Source organism: Chinchilla lanigera, unplaced genomic scaffold (genome assembly GCF_000276665.1).
Source record: "Chinchilla lanigera isolate Chin_1 unplaced genomic scaffold, ChiLan1.0 scaffold00056, whole genome shotgun sequence".
Classification (NCBI taxonomy): domain Eukaryota; kingdom Metazoa; phylum Chordata; class Mammalia; order Rodentia; family Chinchillidae; genus Chinchilla; species Chinchilla lanigera.
The window spans coordinates 6,938,857-6,961,464 of NW_004955457.1; the positions used below are offsets into that span (position 1 = coordinate 6,938,857).

General features: G+C 40.1%; 1 protein-coding gene across 3 annotated transcripts; it reads left to right on the forward strand.

Moving 5' to 3' along the window:
• The first annotated feature begins 1,498 nt into the window (after positions 1-1,498).
• Positions 1,499-22,608, forward strand: LOC102007305 (chromosome unknown open reading frame, human C2orf80). 3 transcript variants are annotated; one of them, XM_005396967.2, is made up of 11 exons: positions 1,499-1,577; positions 1,986-2,087; positions 2,275-2,316; positions 3,097-3,185; positions 5,017-5,098; positions 6,860-6,942; positions 8,386-8,473; positions 9,103-9,174; positions 17,936-18,023; positions 18,325-18,443; positions 22,179-22,608. In XM_005396967.2, exons 4-11 carry the CDS (start codon positions 3,115-3,117, stop codon positions 22,185-22,187), a joined length of 612 nt encoding a protein of 203 aa, XP_005397024.1. In that variant the 5' UTR covers positions 1,499-1,577; positions 1,986-2,087; positions 2,275-2,316; positions 3,097-3,114; the 3' UTR covers positions 22,188-22,608. The 3 variants fall into 3 exon arrangements, with proteins under 3 accessions (XP_005397024.1, XP_005397025.1, XP_013376126.1); XM_005396968.2 differs by lacking the exon at positions 9,103-9,174; XM_013520672.1 differs by lacking the exon at positions 1,986-2,087 and having other exon boundaries at positions 1,504-1,577.

Here is a 22,608-nt window from a genome sequence, read left to right on the forward strand (position 1 = left end):
TGCTCAGATGTGTCCAGATGTGCCCAGACATGCCTAAATCCTAGAGTTAGCACAGTCTTAGCCTTGTTACCCTAGAATAGCTGGTCCTTTGAGTAGACAAAGAAGTTTGCTAAGAACATGCTTTGCATACTAGTATGCTGGTTTACCATCTATATGTGCATGCAACCCCTCCCCCCAAAATGCTAAAAATACTACCATCTGGTTGTAATGGAGGAGACTGTCTTCTCTGTAGCAATCCTAGGTTCATGGCTGAGGCTTTTCTACCACAAGATAAACAAGAGGCTCATACAAATTTATTTAATGGAATTTTACATGACACGGAGTCTTCCTGAGGAAATGAACTTGGTACTCAGGCATCCCAGAAAGCAGAGAAATCACTCTCATGTCCCTCTCTCTCTTCTCCCCTGAAGCAAGCCATAAATCCTAGAGGGATTTTCTAACCTTCTCATGAAGGAGACCCTATGACCCTCATATGAGAGTTGCCTTCCCTAACCCAGAGGAAAATATCAAAGGGACAGAAACACAGACAAGTATATGTACAACCTGGTTAAGTGTCTTAACCAACTAGGCCTGGTTAAGTCTCTTCTGGTTTATTGCCATGAGATCACACCCCCTTTGACTCATATCTCAGCACTGTTTATCAAAACTAAACATAGAAATGCACAAAGTTACCTTTTCTTCAAGAGATTTCATTTCATTATGAAGGTTCTCGTGTCACCTACAACTTACATTAAATATATTTCAGTGCTTTTCTCTTGCTAATTGATCCACTGTTAGAGGATCTTCAGCCAGAGCTTAGCATTGGGTTAGGTAAAGAGATTTTTCCTCTATAAAAACAAGAGACTTGGTTTGTGGAGAGGAATAGAAGTGCGGATTAAGAGTTGTTGACACCAGACAGAACAACTAAAGTAACAAACTTGGCCTCTGTCCAGTGGCATAAAGGGGTTTAGATCTTATTAAATGAGTCAAGGGAGTGGTCAACAAGCTTTCAGCAAAAGAGCAAGGGTTTAAACTGAGGAAGCAAGCATGTGAGGGGACCACTCCACCAGAGACAGGTGCTGACGCTTGGACTCAGAAATGGTTCCTTGGGACATTCACTGCTCTGTGTCTATGATCACAGAGAAGAATTACCCTAAGTGTTTCTTTAGGGCTCCCTAAGTCTAGAGGAGCAGTTTAACTGGCTTCCCCAGCAATCCTTGCTCAGTCACTTGACTCCTATGTCTGCAGGCAAATGCTATTTAAAAAAAAAAAAAAAAAACAGGACGCAGACTCCTAGCCTCTTCTCAGTTTCCGATTAATCATTTAGATGGACATCTAAACTCACTCCGGTAAAAAGATATGTAAACTTTGGGTCAGGATCACAATCCTGTCTCAGATATATGACTCCTTACCCCTGCTTTCAGAATGTGTGTTGCGGGGGGGGGGGGGGCTTTAAAAAACGTTATTTTCATTCAGCCATAGTTTCCTAGCAACCGGGAAAAGTCATCTGTTCTCCTGATGTCTGCAAGCGCCAGCCCCAGCCGCACTGATGCTCAAGCACCTGCAGAAGCAGAGAAAGCACAAAAGCCCTGCAGTTGGTAAGATTCCTGAAGGGGAATTTGTACAGAGCCAGCATCTCATAGAGCACAGCAGAAAGAGCATCTGGTTGGTGGGATGTGGAGGGGCTGCCTATACTGTCGTGTGCATGATATTCCTGGAGGCTACAGGGGGCTGTGACTTCGGGAGGGTTGGTTTCTATGAGAAAGCTGAAGCATAACGTGGCTGACATCTTTCCAATACCTCTTCTGCATGTGTTTCCAGCCAGTGGTCTTGTTTTCTTTAAAGCTCTTCGGACAGAAAAGAGGAGTGACTGGCAAAATTAAAATCTAGCTTACAGTCTGTGGAAATGGCCTTTTTTCAACCAGGTCAAGCTGCTAAATGCATATAAATCACTGAATTCTACAATTAGAAGGAACCTGTCTAATCATTCAGCCCTTCTTTTACAGAGGAAGAAGCCCAAAAAGAGAGAGGCAAATTAATTTGTTCAAGGTGACACAGCTGCTCAGCAGCCTCACAGGGGCTGTGACCTCTAGCCTCACGTTTTGGAGGTGAGAAATGCTCATATTTTCAAAACTTAAGCACTTATACATTATGCCACTTGAATGGAGCAAAGGAGTCTAAAAGGAAGACAGCAATAAAGAGATGCAAACTTTATAATTTATAAGTCTGAAATTCAAAGTATTTGCTCAGAATTACAAGAATGGGCTGAAGGAAATGCTATCTTCTGCCTTTCAGGCTTCAAAACAAAGTGAGCTCACTTCCTGTCAAGGAATCAAGGTAGGACAAACATCCTATGAACACATATTTCTCCGAATTATTGAATGAAAAGAATTTGAATACATGCCAGCCTTTGTGGGGTCATAGGATGTTAAGGTGAAACATGTTTTGGTGATGTTAACCCGGCTTGTTTTCAGGTAAACCTGAGACTGAGGTACCGAAGGTACCATCTAAACCTGAGACATGGTACCGCTTGGCCATGCCAAGCAGTGGTGGAGTGGGCTGCACATCCTGGCACCTGGCTTCCCTTCTCTAGGCCATGAGGCCACCCCTCTGGCTAGCAGCACCCTCTCCCACTTACCTGTCCAGTAGGGAAAAAAAGTACTGCCTTCCTAGCTCATCACCTTCACAGGGATGCTCCCAGTGTCTTCTGCCACTTTGCCTTCTCCACCTCCCACCATTCCTGAAAGGCTGAAGCAGATGTAGGAGCAGCTAGACTGATCTGAAATAACTAAGTTAGCCAGCGGAGAATTTATTCAACTCTGCACCCCACTTTCTCATTGCCTCCCGTTGGAGAGCTGACCCCAATAAACCTTACAGTGTGTGTGCTATATGCATCCAAAGAAAAGTTTCTTTCTAGTAATATTTAGCATAGTGATTTTGAAAGTCCTGATTTTTTAAAAAAAGCCATGACTTCAAAAATACAAAAGATAATATGATGAACATCCAAGAACTTACCCTCCCAGAACCAAAACTGTTAACATTTTTGTTATATTTGTGTATTAGTGATCTCCAGAGTAATGTGTGTGTGTGTGTGTGTGTGTGTGTGTGTGTATACAGGTGCAGTGTAAACTGCAGATGGCTACTCAGCTGGATAAGCCTTTAACCATGGAAAGAAGGCTTGTAAAGAAGGAAATGAAAAAGCTGCTGTGAGTATGACTAAAAACAACTCTCACTGATGACCATTGGCATTTGGTGGGTTGTCACGGATGGCCTGGATGTTGCCAGGTGGGGGGAAAGCTACAGAAGACTGTACTCCTGCTCTAAAGGAGAAAGCCGAAGAATGGCCTGGCCTCTTTCTCCTGCTAGGGAGGCCTCACACATGGTATACCTCAGCGTGCTGAGTCTTAGGAGGATGTTTCTACCAGCAGCATGCACTCTGAGGCATCCCCATTCTAGAATCTGAGAGTGGGGCCCAGCCAGTGAGCACAGCCAGTGTAGGCAGGAAGATCTGCTGCAAGGGGCTAGTCCGCTGGGAAAGGACATATGAGAGAGTCCTTGAAAAGGTGCCCTGAAGACCAGCATTTAAATTACAGCCACTGCCTCTTACTCTTGGCATATCAACCCAGTAATTCATCTTTCTTTTGACAGCTGAATTTTTTTAAAACACTGCTTCCTGTAAACAATTTTTCTTTTATGTAGCTTTTCTTTGACATTTACTGAGCAAATACTGGTGAAAACTTATAGAGCACATAAAAAGAGAGGGAAAGGTTATATTCTATTTCATATATATATATTACAGCCATAATAATAATAATACCCCTTTCATCAAAGAATTTGTCATAGACTATTCAAGTGTTCCTTCTCTGCCTACTAAGATACTTATCTTTTTACTAAGTCTTTAAGAACTGCTGAGATAAACCTTGTATGAATTCATACATTAACATGTACGTGTTTGGAAACTACTATAACAATAACAAACCATAGTCAAGAATACCAACTCCTATACACATCTCACACAAAGAATTGCAATTTCAAAACTGATGTACATACAATTTTATATCCAAAAAATACTTCTCAGCTACTTGAAATTATCTTGGAATGTACAGCAAGAATTCAAGAACTTTTATGATTCTAGAAAAGATTAATGATTCAAAAGAAAGCTTTGGGAGGCAAAAATAAACTTATCCTCCACGTAGTAAGGAGCCCAAAATGTTCTAGTGGGCTTTCATAAAATGGTGAGATTTGTAGGGATCAGCCCCAGAGGCTCAGATTCCTTTCCCTATTCGGTCCACTCAGCCTCTCTCTCCAACTTTCCCAGGGTGGAATCCTTGCCTTCCTCCCCGGGAGTGTAGTCTACCGCCTCTTATTAAAAATCACTATTGGGGCTGGGGATTTAGCTCAGTGGCACAGTGCCTGCCTGGCAAGCGTGAGGTCGTGAGTTTGATTCCTGGTACCAGAAAAAAACAAAAAAAATAAAAAATAAGAGTCACTATTAAGAAAGGATTTGATCAGAACACAGTAACATGGAATTACTAATGAATGATCAAGTATAACTTCTCCTAAGAGTATGCATTCTAATGAGGAAAAGGCTTACAGTTAAATAATCCATCTCTATAGCATTTTACACATCTGAAAAGAGCCAACTTCGGACATTCTGCCTGAATTTTGCATGGGTAGCAAGGGAATCTTTATTTTACACAGTGGGTCGCAATCCTAACCTTATAATAGCAAAAGCAAAAGAAATTTTCTGTCTGTGGATATTTGGTAGCCTTTTTGCTTTCCTGTAAATTCTGTCCCAACAATGAGTTTGATTTTTAGACTAGGGTAAAATAAGTTAATTATGCTTAGGTATTTTAAATCTGAAGCATTGCAGATTATTATGTAAACCAAAACTGAATAATGACTCAGCTTCCAGGTAGGTCTTCATGGACTTCTGTTGCATTTTGGTCTTGGAGGGAGGGATTGGGAAAAGCCTCTTTCTGCAGACCTAGCCCTGCATTACCCACAATGGTTCAATGCTGCTCTCTTGCTTTTAAGGGGAGATTATATTGGCATCAGACTTCGGGAAAATGAATTTGACCCAAAAGGAAGAAGGCAACTCACCTTTCTAGATGATATGGTAAAGAAAGATGTGCTGATACAGCTCACATTTGTGTTCTATGTATATTAAGGGGGCAGAACAGGGACAGAATTTGAATAGAAAATCAGGGCACTATTGACATAAGTGCCCAAAAGTGTCCTCCTCCTCATTTTTCTCATTTTAAGATTACCCATGTGGTCACTTTGACCCATAAACAGAAAGCAAAATGAAAATGAGAAAATAAAGAGCCCCATCAGGGAAAAAAGATTAAAAAGCAAATGAGTACAAGTTAAAATGTTATGTTCAGGATGTTAAAAATTTGGCAAAATTATCTGTCATGCTGTTTTCAAATGTAATCATTTCCTTACTATTTGATTTAGTGAGGGAAATCCAAAGCTGTGGGTTATCCTAAAACCCTCTGGTACGCATGTTCAAGCCTAGATTTATGTTAGTCTCTGATAGTTCTTCATAAAAACCACAGAAACGTCTAGTCCAAAATAAGTTAGTAAACCTTCAGTTTCCCTGCTGTGCATTTACTATCCTTGCACTACTAAAGCGCCTCCTCTTCTGCCCCCTGATTATTCCCTTCCTCCAGGTTCCCTAAACACCTCCCTTGTGCCTTGCCAAGTATTGAAACCCCATTGGAGTTAAGTTTGTAGTTAAGCCTTATCCTCTCTGTACGCAGATTAGACAGAGAAATGAACCCACTGAGAGCTGCGCTTCTCAAACTTTAATGAGGTCTGATTACAAGGCTGTTTTGATTCAGGAGGTTGGGGTAAGGCAAAGAACCTGCATTTCTAATGAGCAAATATGGTACTGCCAGCCCAGGTCTCTAACTCTGGGTCAGGTTTCAACAACTGAGCATGCTCCAGTTTTCCCGGTATATGTATGTAGGTTCCCATTTCAGTTTGGTTCAAGCCCAGAAAGAAATAATTATATTCCTTAGAGAAGGTGAGAATCTTAGAACCCATCTAAAAGAAAACCAAATGAACCTTGCATGGGGTATGAGTTTGAGGAGGGGAGAGGGAATATATTTTGCTAGATAAATAGTCAATTGGCTTATGAAACGAGAACACTTAGAAATGACCAGACAAAGGTCCTCACGAGGTAGGAATGGACATTCAATTGCCCTCAGCATTAAACTATATGTGTGATTCTCTGTGGGTCACTTAATCAGGCGTTTGTTCATGCTGGTTCCTCCACCCGGTACGCCCCTCTCTACTTGCACAAGCTTTGCTTAATCCCCATGGCCTCCGTCTAGGAAGCCACCTTTCTGAAGCCTCCCAAGACTGTCCCCTTCCCAAATGGATAGGATGGTTCCTCCAGGTTCCCTAAACACTTGCCTTGTGCCCTACAGGTACATTCCTGACCCCTTGCAGAATCAGACAGTGTTCTCTGTGGCCCTCTTTCCTGCTGTCACCTTTTTCTATTTCCAAATTTTAAAAAACTGAGGCCCAGAGAACACCAATCATTCACCCAAGGATATAGCACAAGCTGTTGGCAGTACCTAGAATTGAGCCCCAATTCCCTGATTCCAAGTTTACTATTCTTTCCCCTGTACTGTCCTTTCCTTTCTGGATGATACAAATCACATAACTGTGCCAGTGGAAGATGGATTTAATGCCTGAAGATCCCAAACTATTTGTGCCTGAGCATCAGGGTACTAGGCATAGCTAATGATCCTTCCCACTAGAAATGACAGGATAAGACAGCCTTCACCACACATCCTGACCGGGTCCAGGGTGCCCTTGGGCTGCTGTGTAAACCCACGCCTTCCCCCTCTGTGCATTCTGCTTCCAGGCACACTATGACCTGGCCATCAGCGTTGCTCTGCGGTGGTTGGATCATTCAGAAGACTTAGCTTGGCTGGAGTGGAAGGACATGTAAGTTGAAATATGTTTATTACTTTCCTTTTCAATGCATCACTCTGTTAATCATGGAGGAAGTTCAAGCCCCCAACTAGCATGCTGCACCATGAGGCATTCTGATTTGAAAATACAACAGAGCTAACATCCCCTTCCAACTAGAAACTGAAAGAAACCCTGCCACTGCCAAATTAAGAAGCCACAGATGTGTTTATGTAGCTTGCAGCTTTTCTAATTGGTTGCTGTCAGGTGAAATGTCCCACCAGTGAAACATGACTGCACTGTACTGTATTATGTGCATGCTCTGACTTTTAAAATGGTTGACTCTGTGGGCAAAGACTGCAATCTTTCCCGAAAGACTATCAGACATTTGAGCAGATGCGTACCTGAGTTTGAGTCATGGGATAATTTCCTTTCCAGGATTATTGATATTCTGTCCCATGTGTAACAATCGTTCCAGAAACATTCACTCAGTTGGTAAGAACAGAACGAATGAGGCGGGGATCCAATAGCTTACTCCAGTGGCCAGTTTTTTTTTTTTTTTCTGCTCCATGGTCTGTACTATATATTTGGTCTACATGACTGTAGCAGTAAGGTTTCAGTTGTAATAAAGCAGAAAATCCAGTTTGAACAACTGTAGTTAAGCAAAGAAGAAGAGGAGGAGGAGGAAGAAGAAAGAAGGAAAGAGAGAGAGAGAAAGGAAGGAAGGGAGGGAGGGAGAGAGATAGGGAGGGAGGGAGGGAGGGAGGGAGGAAGGAAAAAAGGAAGGGAAAAGTGCCCTGTAGATAGGTCTGTGTTGGGCAAAGTTTCATTCAAACTTAATTGATGTCACCAGGGTCTACCTCTAGCCTCCACAGCCTCTGGGTTAATGGGAGATGGAGATACCAACTAGTTTAGTCCATGGTGAGTTTTCCATCCTTGGAATTTAGGGTGTTCTCAAGTTCCCTAGACGTACATGGGCTTACATTAGGGAAAGGCAGGTCCCCCAACAAACACGATGAGACAGGGAAAGGGTACTGGCTAACAGAACTATAAAAAGCACCACAGTTCTGTGGTGCTCTGTTTGACAGCTGTGGAGTCATGGATAAGGAGCAAATTCATCTCTACTATCGGAGGACTCAATATTCAGAGTGTGTATTTCACTGATGGAGAGCCAGTCACATCAATTCTATAAATAACTGGCCAGCACATAGCCATTGCAGATTCCTCAGGATTATTACGGCGACCTTAGCAGGAATGGAAAAGAGCAGAATTGAAAGTAGAAGAGGGGGAGGGAGGGGCAGACAGGGGAGAAGAGAATGAGAGAGGGTAGGAGGGCGGATGAGCGTGACTAAAGCACACCGCATCCATCTACAGAAATGTCGCAGTGGAGTCCCTTCACCTGTACAACGAATACATGTTAATAATTTTTGAGAGAACAGGAATAAATCTTCTACTCTTATTTATTCATACTCTCCTTAGGAAATTGCCACTTCACAGCAGACCTATGTACCCAAACTATAGAGAACGAGAAGCAATGATTTTATCATCTTACGCTGGAATTTTAATGGTAAGGAAAAGAGTACTGTATAAGTATATAAATAGATATATATGACTATTTTATGTCTATTTGTGCATTTTAATATCAATGCATATGTATGTTATTTTTCAATCAAAGTTTCTAAATGATTAGGATTTACTAATAGTAAATGCTTCATTTTTAAAGGCATAATAAAAAAAATTCTGAGTTCTATCCTGTATCAAAAATACAAGGGCTGGGGATATAGCTCAACGGCACAGCGCCTGCCTGGCAAGTGTGAGGTCATGAGTTCAATTCCCAGCACCAAAAAAAAAAAAAAAAAAATACGTTAAGACAAAATGAGAGACATGACTAGTTGGCATTTGAAAAACTGGTTTATCTAGTTATTTACCCAGGGCATGGTGGCAAATGCCTGTAATCCCAGCTCTTGAGAGACTGAAGCAGGAGGATCACTGTGAGTTTGAGGCCAGCCTGGGCTACAGGGTGAGTTCAAGGCCAGTCTGCCCTATATAGCAAGACCTTATGTAGTCATTCAGGAGTTATTTATTAGTGCCTAAAACACCACAAATAGTGCTACATATACTAGAGCTATAATAGCTTTACTTTGTAATGAAAGAAAAGCCATGATACAACAATACATTATTGTTGTTGTTTAACAGAACAGTATCCCAATTGAAGAAGTCTTTAAAATTTATGGGGCCAATTCTCCTGCCAATTCTGGTACTACAAAGGTAAGGGTGATGTGGGACTACCAATATAAAGGGTTTTTAGACAGAAATTATTTCATTTATACATGTATAATATGCTTTCAGGTATTAGCTATGAAACAAAACCAGACCTAGTCACATCCTCCTTGATTAATATATGTTTGTAAAATACCTTTTAAAATTTTTTTGCTTTTGTTTTTTGTGATAGTAGGTATTGTACCCAGGGCCTTATCCATGCTAGGAAAGTTGCTGTACCACTGAACTACATCCTCATCCCTTTTTATTTTTTTTTTTGATTTTGAGACAGGGTCTCACTAAACTGCCCAGGCCGGCTTTAAATCCTGTCAATCCTCCTGCTTGGTCTCGGAAGGAGCTGGGATTACAGATGTGCTCCACCACACCCGGCTGTAAAATTGCTCTCACATGGAGGACTGCATACTAATAACAAACATGTCTTTAAAAATTTTTATTAGTCCATGTTTACAGTACACAATGATTACCTTTGTCGTGGGGAGTCAGTACATGCACATTCTTAATTCTCTTTTTTTTTTAATCCTCCACCCTCTCCTGCCCCTCCCTGCTCCTTCCAACTCCTGGTCCTCTTCCCATCTGCAAAAGCTAACAGCAAATAGAGCACTGGGCTTGGGGCCCAGATGCTGCTGTTTCTACCTACTATAATTTCTCACTTGGCCTCTTTGTAACGTTGATCTGGTGAAGTTACACTCTTCCTTTGTGTGATGTACTATATCAGACAGGACGAGGACCAGGTCTATAAGGTTCATTCTCTGGATAAAAGATTTAGTTTACTGCCACCGCCTGTCTCTTCCCGGTGGGAGTACGGGGAAATCACTAGTAGCAGCAGCAGCAAAGACAAGGAACTCCAGGTGCCTGGGACTCCCGAGACCTCTGACTCTGCTAGTACTGAGCCCAAGGCGGCCCCCTTTCCCTCCTCTTTGGACCCCCATCTACTGGTCTCAAAAAAACAAAAGCAAAACAACAAAAAACAAAGAACATGTTCTGAATGATCTTCAGGGCAGTTTAGTATTTGCCATTTATGAATCTAGGAGTATTCAGTGAGCACTCAAACAGGGCTGCTATTTGGAGGTGAACTAGTGATCTCTTTACCTTTAGATACCTCTAGAGGAGGGAAGTGGAGATGGAAAACGGGGTGTGGAGGAGAGGGCAGCAGGAAGGGACAGGAGGGAGGAGAACCACACCTCACGTGGGCCTTCTGCTCACACTGCCATCTGCAATGCCTCCTACCAGGGTTTCGAAGGGAAGCCAATGGAGGGCCAGCGCTGTGCGGCTGCAGGGATGCCTGCTTCCTTGTTCTTTTCTGGGCCCGGGGGAGATTAAGGCGGGGATCTGGCCCTTCCAGGGGATAGCCTAACTCCCACAGTCAGAGGACAAATACAGAAAGCTTGTTCTGTGGGTATGGCAGCTAAACCCCTTGTCTTGGCTGGGATATCACTCCAGACCTGCAAATACGTATGTCCGAGGAGCTCAGATGAGTCAGGTTCACATAATGGGGCTGGAATGGAAAGACATGCTACTCAGAGGTGGGCCCGCCAGTCTCTCCCTGTATATCCCGTCCCTCATCCAGTCAGGAGCCTCTGCTCAGTGGCACACAATCCCCATCCTCATCGCCCGAGACCAGTAATGAAAAGGCCACAAAATGACCAACTCCGAACAGGAACGGATCATATCCTCCTAGAAGAGGGCTTTCCTTTAAAGATCTGTACTTGTTATTGCTACAGGATGGGATTACGTCTTGATTTATATGTGCAAGGCAAGTTTTATATGTGGAAGGATTCTAAAGCCTAGATGCTTGACTCTGAATTCCCAACTAACTGCACAGGTTATAAGCAGAATAATCTTGGGCACATTTTCTAATCTTATAAAGCCTCAATTGCACTTGCAAAAGCAGGGAGAAGAAGGTAGCTTTGTTGTGGCCATTAAATGAATCAGTATCAGTGAAACCCTAATGTTTAGCATTACAGCAACCTCAAAATAAAAGCTATAATTAAGGTTCCAGCACTCAGGAGTTAGGTCTCTGGGTTCCTCCATGGCAGGATTTCTTAACATTTTGAACCAGATGATTCTTTGTTGTGTGCAGGGGGTTGGGGCTGGCATGGGGCCCTACGTACATTGTGAGATGGTCAGCATCGTCCATGCCCCTACCTATTGGATGCAAGCAGCTTTTGCCAGTTGTGACAATAAAAAACATGTCCAGACTGCTACATGTGCCCTAGGAGACAAAATCACATCCGTTTGAGAACTAGTGCTCTAATTAGCCCCAAACTAAGCACCTACCGTTGTAGCTATCATTAATACAATATAAACTTTGCCTATTTTTAGGCAGTTAATTGTTACAAAGGGCATGGCTTGAGGAATCAATACAGGAATCTGAGTTTCTTTCCCTGGGAGCTCCACACACTCCTCCTGGGCTTAAGAATGCTAGCTCAGGTCTTTTTCTTGCATCTACACATTATATGCAGGGGCACCCTACTCCTCTTGAATAAGGAATTAGCAGGACCTCTCAAGGGAAATGTAGCAGTTCAAAAATTAAACGATAAAACTATTTGAAAACAATTCTCTGGGTCTTAATTTTTTCTTAATGATTTTGACTAGACGGAGACAGAGTTATTAAAAAAAAAAAAAAGACATAAATGCCAAAGGTTTTTTCCTTGCTGCACAGATCTGAATGACCTCTGATTCCTTTGGATAAAAGGTCTCCTAAGCAACAGTTAAGATCTTTCTCAAGCGGAAGCTTAAAACCCTGTTGAATACTAATCAGATTTCATAGACTTTCTGGTAATGGGAATTGGCCGCATTGTTCAATATGGGTTCTATGCTCAGGCTGGAGGCCTTTCTCAGGGCTATTTGCTGCCACCTGGTGACAAAAAGCATCACAGACACAGTTGTCTGAACTCTGCGATCCTCAGGTTCTAGCTCCTGAGCGGGAGCTTTTTTTCTACGGAGGACTCTGGACTCAGAAAAAATTCAACCAAGGAGCTTATATAAGTACGGGCCATTTACAACTCACTTTAGGTAACTATAAAATGCCCTACTCAATGTAAATTGAAGAAAAACCGTAAATTTTCCTTCAATGGACAAAGCAAGTGATACACATAGTCTTTAGCTCTATTTGATGGAGAAACAGGGGTCAACAGAAAGGGAAGCAGAGACAGTAAAAATGGGCGCATCAGAGAGAGGAAACGGGGGCAGTGAAGAGGGCAAATGGAACCCCTGCTTTCCTTGTTTATCCAAAGCCACATCCCCAAGAACCCTGGGCTTTCACACTGTGTGACATCCCAGGCCCTTTCATTTTTTCATTTTGAGAAAGACTCTCACTAAATTGCTAAGTTGTCCAGGTAGGACTTGCGTTTGTTATCTTCCTGTCTCAGCCTCCCAGAGTGCTGGGATTACAAGCATGTGCCACCACATCCAGCTTGTGTCTTCTTTTCTTGAAGGATGCTGTCTCAGGCTGAAATTGTGCAGAAATGAAAAAATGGTCTCAGGATAAGGAGAAAGACCTATGTTCTAAATAAAAGTTCCATCTTAACAGATCTTAACAGTGAGGAATTAAAGTACTTTTGGTATTAATTATGTCCACCTGGGTTGAAGTTCAGTCAGGAGATCATCAGTATCAACTGTGTCCAAATTAATACCCTGTATATTTCAACTGCAAAAACCAAGTAAGCACATCCACCAAGCATATCAAGAAAATCATCACTCTTACTCCTTTACAGTTTCACCACATAAGCCTCTCTAAGCAATATATTATTACATTTTGCACAGTTTTAAAATTTTATGTAAATAAAATAGTAGGAAATGTGTCATCCTGTGGCTTTCATTTTTCACTTGACATGTTTCAGAAATTTATCCATGTTGGTATGTATAGCCATAGCTTATTCTGCTTTAGGAATATACCATGATGTATTTATATATTCTTTTGTTTTAGAAATTTGGATTCTTTTCTATGTCTCAACTACACAACAATACTCTACATGAAGCCAAATTCTTGTCCAAAATAACAGTTCCCATTCCATTAGCAGTGTAAATTATCTACACTGATATTTCAGACTTTTAAAGTTTTGTCAGTCTGTTAAATGTATTATAGCATTTTACGGTATGATAGCATTTTACTGACTTCTATCCTCCTGATTACCCATGGACAACTATTCCTATGTTTTATCTTCTATGTTGTTTGAAGTGCCTGATAAAAGTCTTTTGTCCTTCTTTCTGTTGAGTTCCTTCTGTGTCTGTGCATCTGTCTGTCTGTCTCTCTCTCTCAATATGGAGTCTTAATTGTTGGAGAAACTACTGTAGGATAGAATTGGTCAAGTCCTGTAGTTTCCAATATTTTTCCCACTTGAAATTTGCTCTTTTTCATACATATTAAAATGTTTAGAAAATATAGTTGCAACATGCCAGCCACCTTTGCAAAACTTAGTCATATACAGTATAGATTATTTTTCCACGCTTCATGACCTGCTTTTACTTTGCCCAGTCTGATTTCTGTAAACATATACTGGATTGCTTTGACACTTAAGATCAGAAACATCATCTTCCATCGCCACAATATCATGATGATGTTTTAGTAAGTTACTGCTCCAGGTTGACGGAGGTGATGATTATTGTCCATGCCCTTTACCTCTTGATGGTGTAACCCCTTTCCAGGCCCTCCATGGGAACTTTCTTATATGCTTGTACATATCCTCCTGTTCTTCTCCTCCTTACAGCTAGCAGAAATTTTTGTTGAATATGCTTTGACATTATTAAGTACATGAACTGAAAAATAATTACAATAATTCTTTCACACTGAGACAATGAAGATATTAGTCAATAGCCTTTGAATTAGAAATGAGATATGATTAACTCTAGATTAGGATTTAAATTTCACCCTAGTTTTAAATTTTTTTTGTATAAAGCATAGAGGAAGCTAAATTAATAGCTTACATGAGTCATCAGATTATCAGGACTCAGGAAGGTTGAAAAAGAACTTTAAAATCCTCAGGTTCCTCTTTCCCCAGTGGACAGGGAAAGTAGAGCATAAAAAACAAACCTTTATCAAGAAGGACATCTGAACGAATTTTCTTTTCCTTATATCTCACAAACTTTATCCTGAAGGGTAGTTATCGCAACCATAATTGACCCATACTGAATCAAAGTCTCCTTTTTAATTACTCTCTGTATTGGAGGACCATCTTGCTGAATATATTATGTGCCTTTTATGTTAGAGGTCATAGTTCATGCTTCCAGTTCATTCTTTACAACACTAAGCGTGAAGGAAACTCAATAAATTTTTTGCCATTTGAATAAAAAGTGGAAGTGAAATTTAGTAGCACTGCTGGTAAAATGTCTATAAACTGTTGTCAGCAAAAGGGCACAATACCTCCACTTCCTGTTCAATTCATGTTCCCTATATGATATAACAGAAAACCCATAGTAATAGTGAAATACTATACAGCAGTTTACTTCTCCTATGAAGGGACTCTGAAGGCAGGCAGACTAGAGTTGGTGCTACCTACAGTTCCACAGGATTGTCAGGAACAGAGTGTGGCTCTTTCTAGATCAGCTGTCATTCTCACGGTGTTGTTACTGAAGCTCCAGCTTTCACAGCCATGTCTGTAGGCATTAGAAGATAAAGAGTAGCTCATTTACGGAAATGTGTTAGGAATCTCACAGAACACTTCATCCTACATGCCTCTGGTTATAAACAAGTGAATACGGTCACATCAAGCTAGTGAGGTGGATTAAAGATAGAAACTTGAACTGGCCAATAGCATATCTAACTAAAAATCAAAAGCTTAAAAATGGCTCTTGCCAGGGAACTAACACATTTTCTAAACCACACAGGCCATGAAACTCAATTAATCTGCTTGCACAAAATTGTATATTTCTAATTACGCACCTACATATTGAAGGACATTCAACCCTTTAATGTGATTTCTTTGCCACTGTCAAGAGCAGCCAGATCTTATGTCACATGCAGACAGGAATTTTACTATCTAGAGACCGCCATGTCTCAGCATGAAGATGACATATTTAAGACTGCATCAAAGAGCTTAGCCAGTGTGAAAAATACAAGAAAACAAATATAAGAATATAAAAACAAGGAAAACTATCATTCCTTGGATATGACATAATGAGTACTTTAAAATCCAAAAGAATCTATAATTTATTATATTAGTAAGTGAATTTAGAAAAGTTGCTGCACACAAGGGGAATGTGAAAATTAATTTATTTCTATATACCAAGAACAAAGAGAAAATGAAGTGTAGAAATATACCATTGAGCACAAGTCAAAAATATACTTACAAATACTTTTAACAAAGTAGAAGACCTAAGTGAATGAGGAGATAGTGTGTTCATGGAGTTTTAGCTCATTATTGCTAAAATCAGTTTTCCCCAAAGTAATCCAGAAACTCAAGTTAACCCTAGTCAACATTTCAGAAGATTCTCTCGCACTAGAGCCGGGGGCTGGGGATTTAGCTCAGCAGCACAGTGCCTGCCTGGCAAGCACGAGGTCGTGAGTTCGATTCCTGGTACCAGAAAAAAAAAAAAGAAGAAAATTCTCTCTCTTTCCTTCCTTCCTCCTTTCCCCACCCTCTCTTTCTTATTATGGACTCTGACAAGCTGGTGATAAAATTGCCTAGGAAATGCAGAACCAAGGAGAGCCAAAGCAGCCTAGAACAGGAAAGCAGAACCCAGATGAGCTAGGAGGTGAGGGCTGGGCAAACTGGTGGGGACAAAAGTGGGCAGTGTCAAAGGTCGTAAAGACCCAGAGGACATGGGCAGAACTCATAAGAGAGGCAGCCAGAATATTTTCATTCCCTCATTTGAATCTGGTGCTGCTTGCAGGACCAACCAGAAAAGTGTTGTTTTCAGTTCCTCATTTACATCTGATGGGAAGCCAAGCAAGTTTTTCCATAAGGCAGTTTAAACCTGGCACCAGGCCATGTGAGTTTTTGATAGGATGACTGTCCCAATCCCTAATTTGCCTGAGGGAGAAGACAGTCCAGGAATTTTGGATACAAAAGGCTCCTTTCCATTATCCTCCAGGCCGCTGTGAATCTGGTCAGTCTCCCACTCTTAGCCTGGAGAGATATCTTTTCCACTTTCAGTAAATATACACCTTCGCTACCTTCACTACCTTGTCCAATTCTTTGTTCAGGACACCAAGAACCTGGAAAGAATCCCCCAGAACCCAGCATCCTATAACAAGGAGGCATGTGCTATCTGATGTGGAAACCTACTATAAAGCTATGGCACAGCACAGAATGGATGACCATGCCACCAAATAGAGTCTGAGAACAAATATGCAACATTTGGTTCACCTGATTTATGGCAAAGTGACACTGGTGTGGAGTAGGAAAAGGATGAGCTTTTTTATAAACAGTGCTGGTTTACTGGGATATCTTCAGGGAAAAAAAGTCTTGATCTCCACCTCATATTACAAATGAAAATTAATCCCAGAGGAATTGTAGATATAGATGTAAGTGATAAATCAATACAGCACTTAGAGGAAATTATAAAAGAATATGTTTCTAACCCTGGTGTAGACAAATGTTTCTTAAACAGGATACAGAAAGCCCCAACCAGAAAAGCAAATGTTGATAAACTGAGCTACATTGAAATTCAGATCTTCTATAAACAAAAGACCATTACAATAGTGAATAGGAAACCCACAAAGAAATGGGAGATAGTCAAAATACAAACATCTGCCAAGGGACTTCTATCTACAATACATAAAGAATTCCTAATAATAAGAAAAGGCAAAAATCTCAACCTAAAATGAGAAAAAGATTTGAACAAAATCTCTACACAATATAAAAAAAATGAAATACAAATATGAACAAGTTCTCACCTTCAGTAGTCAGCAGAGAAATTAAAATCAAGTAACATACTTGCATTCACAATGAATGAGTCAGCCAGCCAGCTTCTGGGGTAGGGAGGTACTTAGGGTGGAAGTCAGAGCAAGTTTCTCATAGAAGGGGGTTGTTATGGCTTGTGTCTAGATGTTCCCCCAAAGTCTCATATGATCATAGGTGGGGTTTTTCAGAGGTGGCTGGATCTAAAGTGTGATGCTGGGATCAAAGGTGGGTGATTACTAAATTAGTCCACTGATTGGTTTGGCAGTTCTGAGAGTGGATAATGGGAAGGCTCTCCATGGGTGTGAGTGCAACCCACCCTAAGGATGTGTAGCCTGGACAAAATATAAGGGATAGAAAGAGGGTTGTTGCTTGGCCCTCGCTGCTTACTGCTTTGCAGCCTTCTGCCTACCATGAACTGTTTCTCCTTTGTGGTGCCCCTCTGCCATGCTACCCTGCCTTGGAACCAGCTGACTGTGGACTGAAACCTCTGCAAACTGTGAGCTGAAATAAACCTTTCCTCCTTTAACTTTGGGTGTTGGGTATTTTATCTCCTCAATGAGAGAAATGTAATGAAGACAGGGATATTAGTGCTCCATCTCAAAGGAAAAGTAGGAGCCTCTAAGCAGGAAAGGAGTAAATGGTTCTTCCTAGAAACAAGAACAAGGAAGAGGATTAGGGTATGAAAGAGCGTTGTAAGCAAAGGGAAACAAGGAACGAAAGGCAGTATGTGACTTTTCTAGGCAACATTTCATGTGTTTCTTTTTTTTTTTTTAAGTCATGTGTTTCAATGATGAACCATCGTTAATATCTATGGAGTCTGGGTTGAGTAAACAAGCCAAGTGCCATAATTAGTGATGTGAATCCCACCAAGTGGTGTGGCTTTTAAAAGTTGGACTGTCTTTCAGGTTCCTCGTGCTCCACTACCCCGGCTCTCCATGCACCCTTTGGCCATGTTAACTGCGCCCAAAGCAGTAGAATATGCCTGCAAGCAGAGTAAGATTGTTTATTTCCATCTGCCTAGAAAAATGTAAGCAAAATTATGGGATGGGCCACAAGGTAATGTTCATATTGTAATGGTAATTAGATTTCTGTCCAGATGAATCAAAACAAACTAGGAGCTTTTATGACCTCATTTCCCACCAACCCCTAGTACATACCAAGATCATAAAGTCTTATTTCCCAGATCCTCTGGTAATGGGAGCAAAGCAGCCCAGAAGGGAAAGATGTAAACCTGTGGGAAGATACTTTTTTTTTCAAACGTTTATATTCAGATATGGTTTACATGTGTCTGTAGGTGTCATGCTAAGAAGGGGAGCAACACATAAAAAAGCCAGGAGCAGTTCTACAAAGGAAGCAAATGCCACAGAATGGAAATCATCAAAAAGATTTTCATACTCACTGCCAAAGAAAAAAGTAGGTCTGAAATCATAAAGTGGACCAAACAGATCCCAGATGTTTTGAGAGAACTGTATTTATCTTGTGATTAGAAGTCAAGCCTCCAGGCCCACATAGTGGTGCACACCTGTAATCTCCAGCCCTTGGGAGGCTGAGGTAGGAGGATCACTGTGAGTTCAAGGCCAGCTTGTGCTACAAAGCAAGACCCTGCCTGAAAACAAACACACAAAATAGGAAGAGTAATGGTACCTACAGTTGTTGGGATGATTGAGATAGAGGTTAAGTGTTTAGAGCAGTGGTTGGGACCACGTAATCCTTAAATAAATATTAGCTATGATTATCTTTTCAGCATTTGAAAAGTACTATTCATAAGTTAATTGGCAGGGCTGGGGATTTAACTCAGCGGCAATGCGCCTGCCTGGCAAGCGCAAGGTTGTGAGTTCGGTTCCCGGTACCGGAGAAAAAAAAAAAAAAAAAAAAAAAAAGTTAATTGGCTGTTACTGTATTGATTCAAGTAAGTATACTGAGGGGATTTTATTAATACCCATATCTCAGACGTTCCTATTCTTGGTCCGTCTCTTACTAGTGAGAATTTTTATCGTTTCCTGCTTGGCATCTCCCCTGCTCCTGACCTGTCCTCCTGATTCCCAGGTTTTACGCTGCAGGATTCAGATGGTTAGAGATGTACAGGGCTGAAGGGAAAGCAGGAAGGAAGCAAGGAGTTTCTTTATTCTTTATTCTTTATTCTTCTGGTTCCAGCTTCTCAATCTTAATGTGCAAAATGAAAAAAAATGTAAAAAGAAGTTAGGGAGACCAAGTTCATCAACATAATAAAAGCTGAGAGAAGAGAGAATCAGAGATGGTTCCAGCTGGGTGTCTGGGACCTTTGGAGTGATGTTGAAGGAGAGACTTGGTACAGGCTGAGCACTGTGAAATAGGAGAGGGCAAGAGAATTTTGAGCAGAAACACACTGAGTCATGAATTGGGCTTGGTTGCTGTGCTGTGCATCTTTTAAATGTGAATTAGAATCTGAAAGACCACTTGGGAACCAGGATTTATTCAGGTTCCAGAGGTAAACTATTGATGGACTAAAAGCGTCACCTTGTCCTACAGTAGGAACTGCCTGAGCAGCTGCCTGAATTCTTAGGATATATCAGGGCTTTCACACACAATATGTATTCTAAAAACAGAATGACCACACTTCAGAGAAACCATCACTGTACCGTTTTCTTTTAAAAGTATTTGCTAGGAGATTTAAGGGTTTAGAGGTTACAAGACCATATTTTTATTTTTGAAGAGCTTTTAAGCATGAGGTCATTTTTATGTGTGTTTGAAGACACCAAGCTTTAGAAAGCAAAACAAAACAACAAATAAGAGCTCCGGAAATGCACGTGCACTTACACAAACACACAACACTGACAGTCTAGACCAAACTCAATCGTTCAGAAATAGATATCCGAAACACGAGGTCACAGACCTCTGTAATGAGAGCCTAGCTTCAGCAGTTGCTCACTTGTAAGTTATTTTGAAGATATCATTTTATTCCATATATGTTTTCTTCCATAACCATTGATGATTGCTGGCTCCTTGGTGAAAGCAGATTTTTGTTTCCTTCTTATTCCCCACACATATATAAAGTGCTTTGCAGGCAATAGAGATTCAGTTGATTAGTGAATTAGCAGTAAGTGAGTGATCGTTAGGCAATGCTGCACTCTTTCTGTACCGATCAAGGCTCATTTCCAGACATCAGCCATTTCTGTGGCCAGCTGGTGTTTGCAAGCTACAGGGCATCAGAAGAGCAATACCCATTTTGTAGAGGGCTGTGGTTCTGAGAAGAATCCTTCCGTAAAGTCCCCTTCTTTGTACTCAAACAACAGAAAATTCATTCTTATTTTTCCTTTCCAACTTTATTATTTGTGCAATTTAGGAATTTTTTTCCAACTCCTGAATAATACATCTTTTAAACCAGTTGAAAAGTACAACAGCAACACATACTTATAAATAAACATTTCAAACCATACAGAAAATGTAAACTGAAGAGTAAATAATCATCTTATCACATTCCATTTCCACTGTTCATTAGTAACTACTGTTAACATGTCTTGTAATAGCCAAATAGCTGCAACCATATAAATATACATATACATGTCTCACAGGTTTGTTAGACTCCTTTTATATTACAGAAATAAATATTATATTAAATGAATACAAAATGTGCTGTTTTACTTTGTTGTTTGAGAATGCTTTTCATTTTATATATTTGGGATTCTTAGAATTTCCTTCACGGCTTGTGGACATTATATCGTGTTTGTTTGGATGAAAAACAAGTTTTTTTTAACCTCAAAATAAAACAATGCCTTATTCAGAATTTTCTACTCATTTCTAGCCACTGAATTTCTTCATATACTTGGAGAAGGGGAAACTATTTTTTAAAAATCCAGATAGTCTAGGAAAGAGTTTTAAGGATTTGTTTTTCTTTTATTATTATATTAGCATTAGTCTCCATTTATTAGTCAAAATGGGTATGAGTAATATCACTTCCTAGGAAAGTATTCATACTGTGAACATCACCAAGAAATGAATTTGAAATGGACAGAACTATACCAAAGAGTTCAGTGACAATATTCTTGAATTCTGGTTCCTTGTTTAATAGCTTAGGTGAATTGCTTAACCTCCCTATGCTTTAGTTTCTTCTCTATAAAATGACCTATCTCATAGGCTTGTTATAAGGATTAAATGAGTAATGTGTAAGGTCTAAGAGAAGTGACAGAGCAAGATTGCTTCCTCTATCACTACTCCTAAAGAACTCACAATGTTATGGAAGGAAATAAGACACAGAGAAGGCAATAGAAGTTTAAATGCAAAGCAATATATGCAAAATTCAAAGTAACACACTACAAGCACAATACACAACTACTAAGGAGCTTTAAAAAGATTTACTTTGGGTAAGGTTGGTCAGAAGAAGTATAACTCTTATATTTACTTTTGTGTTTGGAAATAGTTTCAAGCTTACAGAAAAACTACAAACTTAAAAGTTGCAAGAGTAGCACAAAAAAATTCCCATCTTTCTGAATCCATCAATTGCTAATGCTTTGTCCCATGAACTTTACCATTTTCTCTGTCTCTTCTCTTTGAGCAGGTATAGATGTAGACATATAATCTGTTTTGAACCATCAGAATTTTTACATACCCTTTCATTTTACCCTGTATACTTCAGCTTATATTTTCTAAGAACAAAGAAAGTCACTCATTAAATAACCACAGTGGGGCTGGGGATTTAGCTCAGCAGCACAGCGCCTGCCTGGCAAGCGCAAGGTCATGAGTTTGATTCCTGGTACTGGAAATAAATAAATAAATAAATAAATAAATAAATAAATAAATAAATAAATATTTAAAAAATAAAAATAAAAATGAATAACCTCAGTAATAATCAATTTCAGAATATCTAAAAGGTTATTTTTATCTGACCTACCATCTATATAGCAATATTGTCAATTGACTCAAAATGTCCTTTTTAAGCACTTTTTTTCTTTCTATACAGGTTCCACTGTGATGTCACATATTGCATTTAGTTGAGAAACATAGCTCAATTTCCAAACTTTTCAAAATAGCCCCACAGAAATTGTTTTATATCTACATTTATGTGATCCATCTTTGTCAGCTAGCATTTGATATTTGATAGGAACTTATTGAAAGCTACTGTTTGTGCCCTGTTGATGTACTTTATACTAACATCATCCTTTCATTCTGCAGGTCACTTAGAAACTTAGACTTCTACCGTGGAACTTAATAACACAACCTCTGGGAATAGAGAAAAACCATCATCTGCATTTTCTTTACAGTTCATTTTTGATGCAAATGGAATTGAATGTTATATTTTTTTCTATTAGAAGCATTTGCAAAGAACGTTTTGGTAAAAGAAAAAAATGTGTGTATCTTCTGCTACTTCATGGTGACTGGAAGACTGATAGATAATTCAGGGAGTCTATAACATTTCTGCATCAGAGCAGGCAGACGGGCTTTGTAGCAGATTCTACTAATGTGTGGCATTCAGTATAGTGGAGTAGCAGACCGTTTTCCTAAGTTATAATCCAGAATAAAATTAATCAGTTGTTGATTGCCTTTACTATGCTCTCAAATGGAAAAGTATTTAAGTTATTTCAATAAAGCATTAAAGAAATAA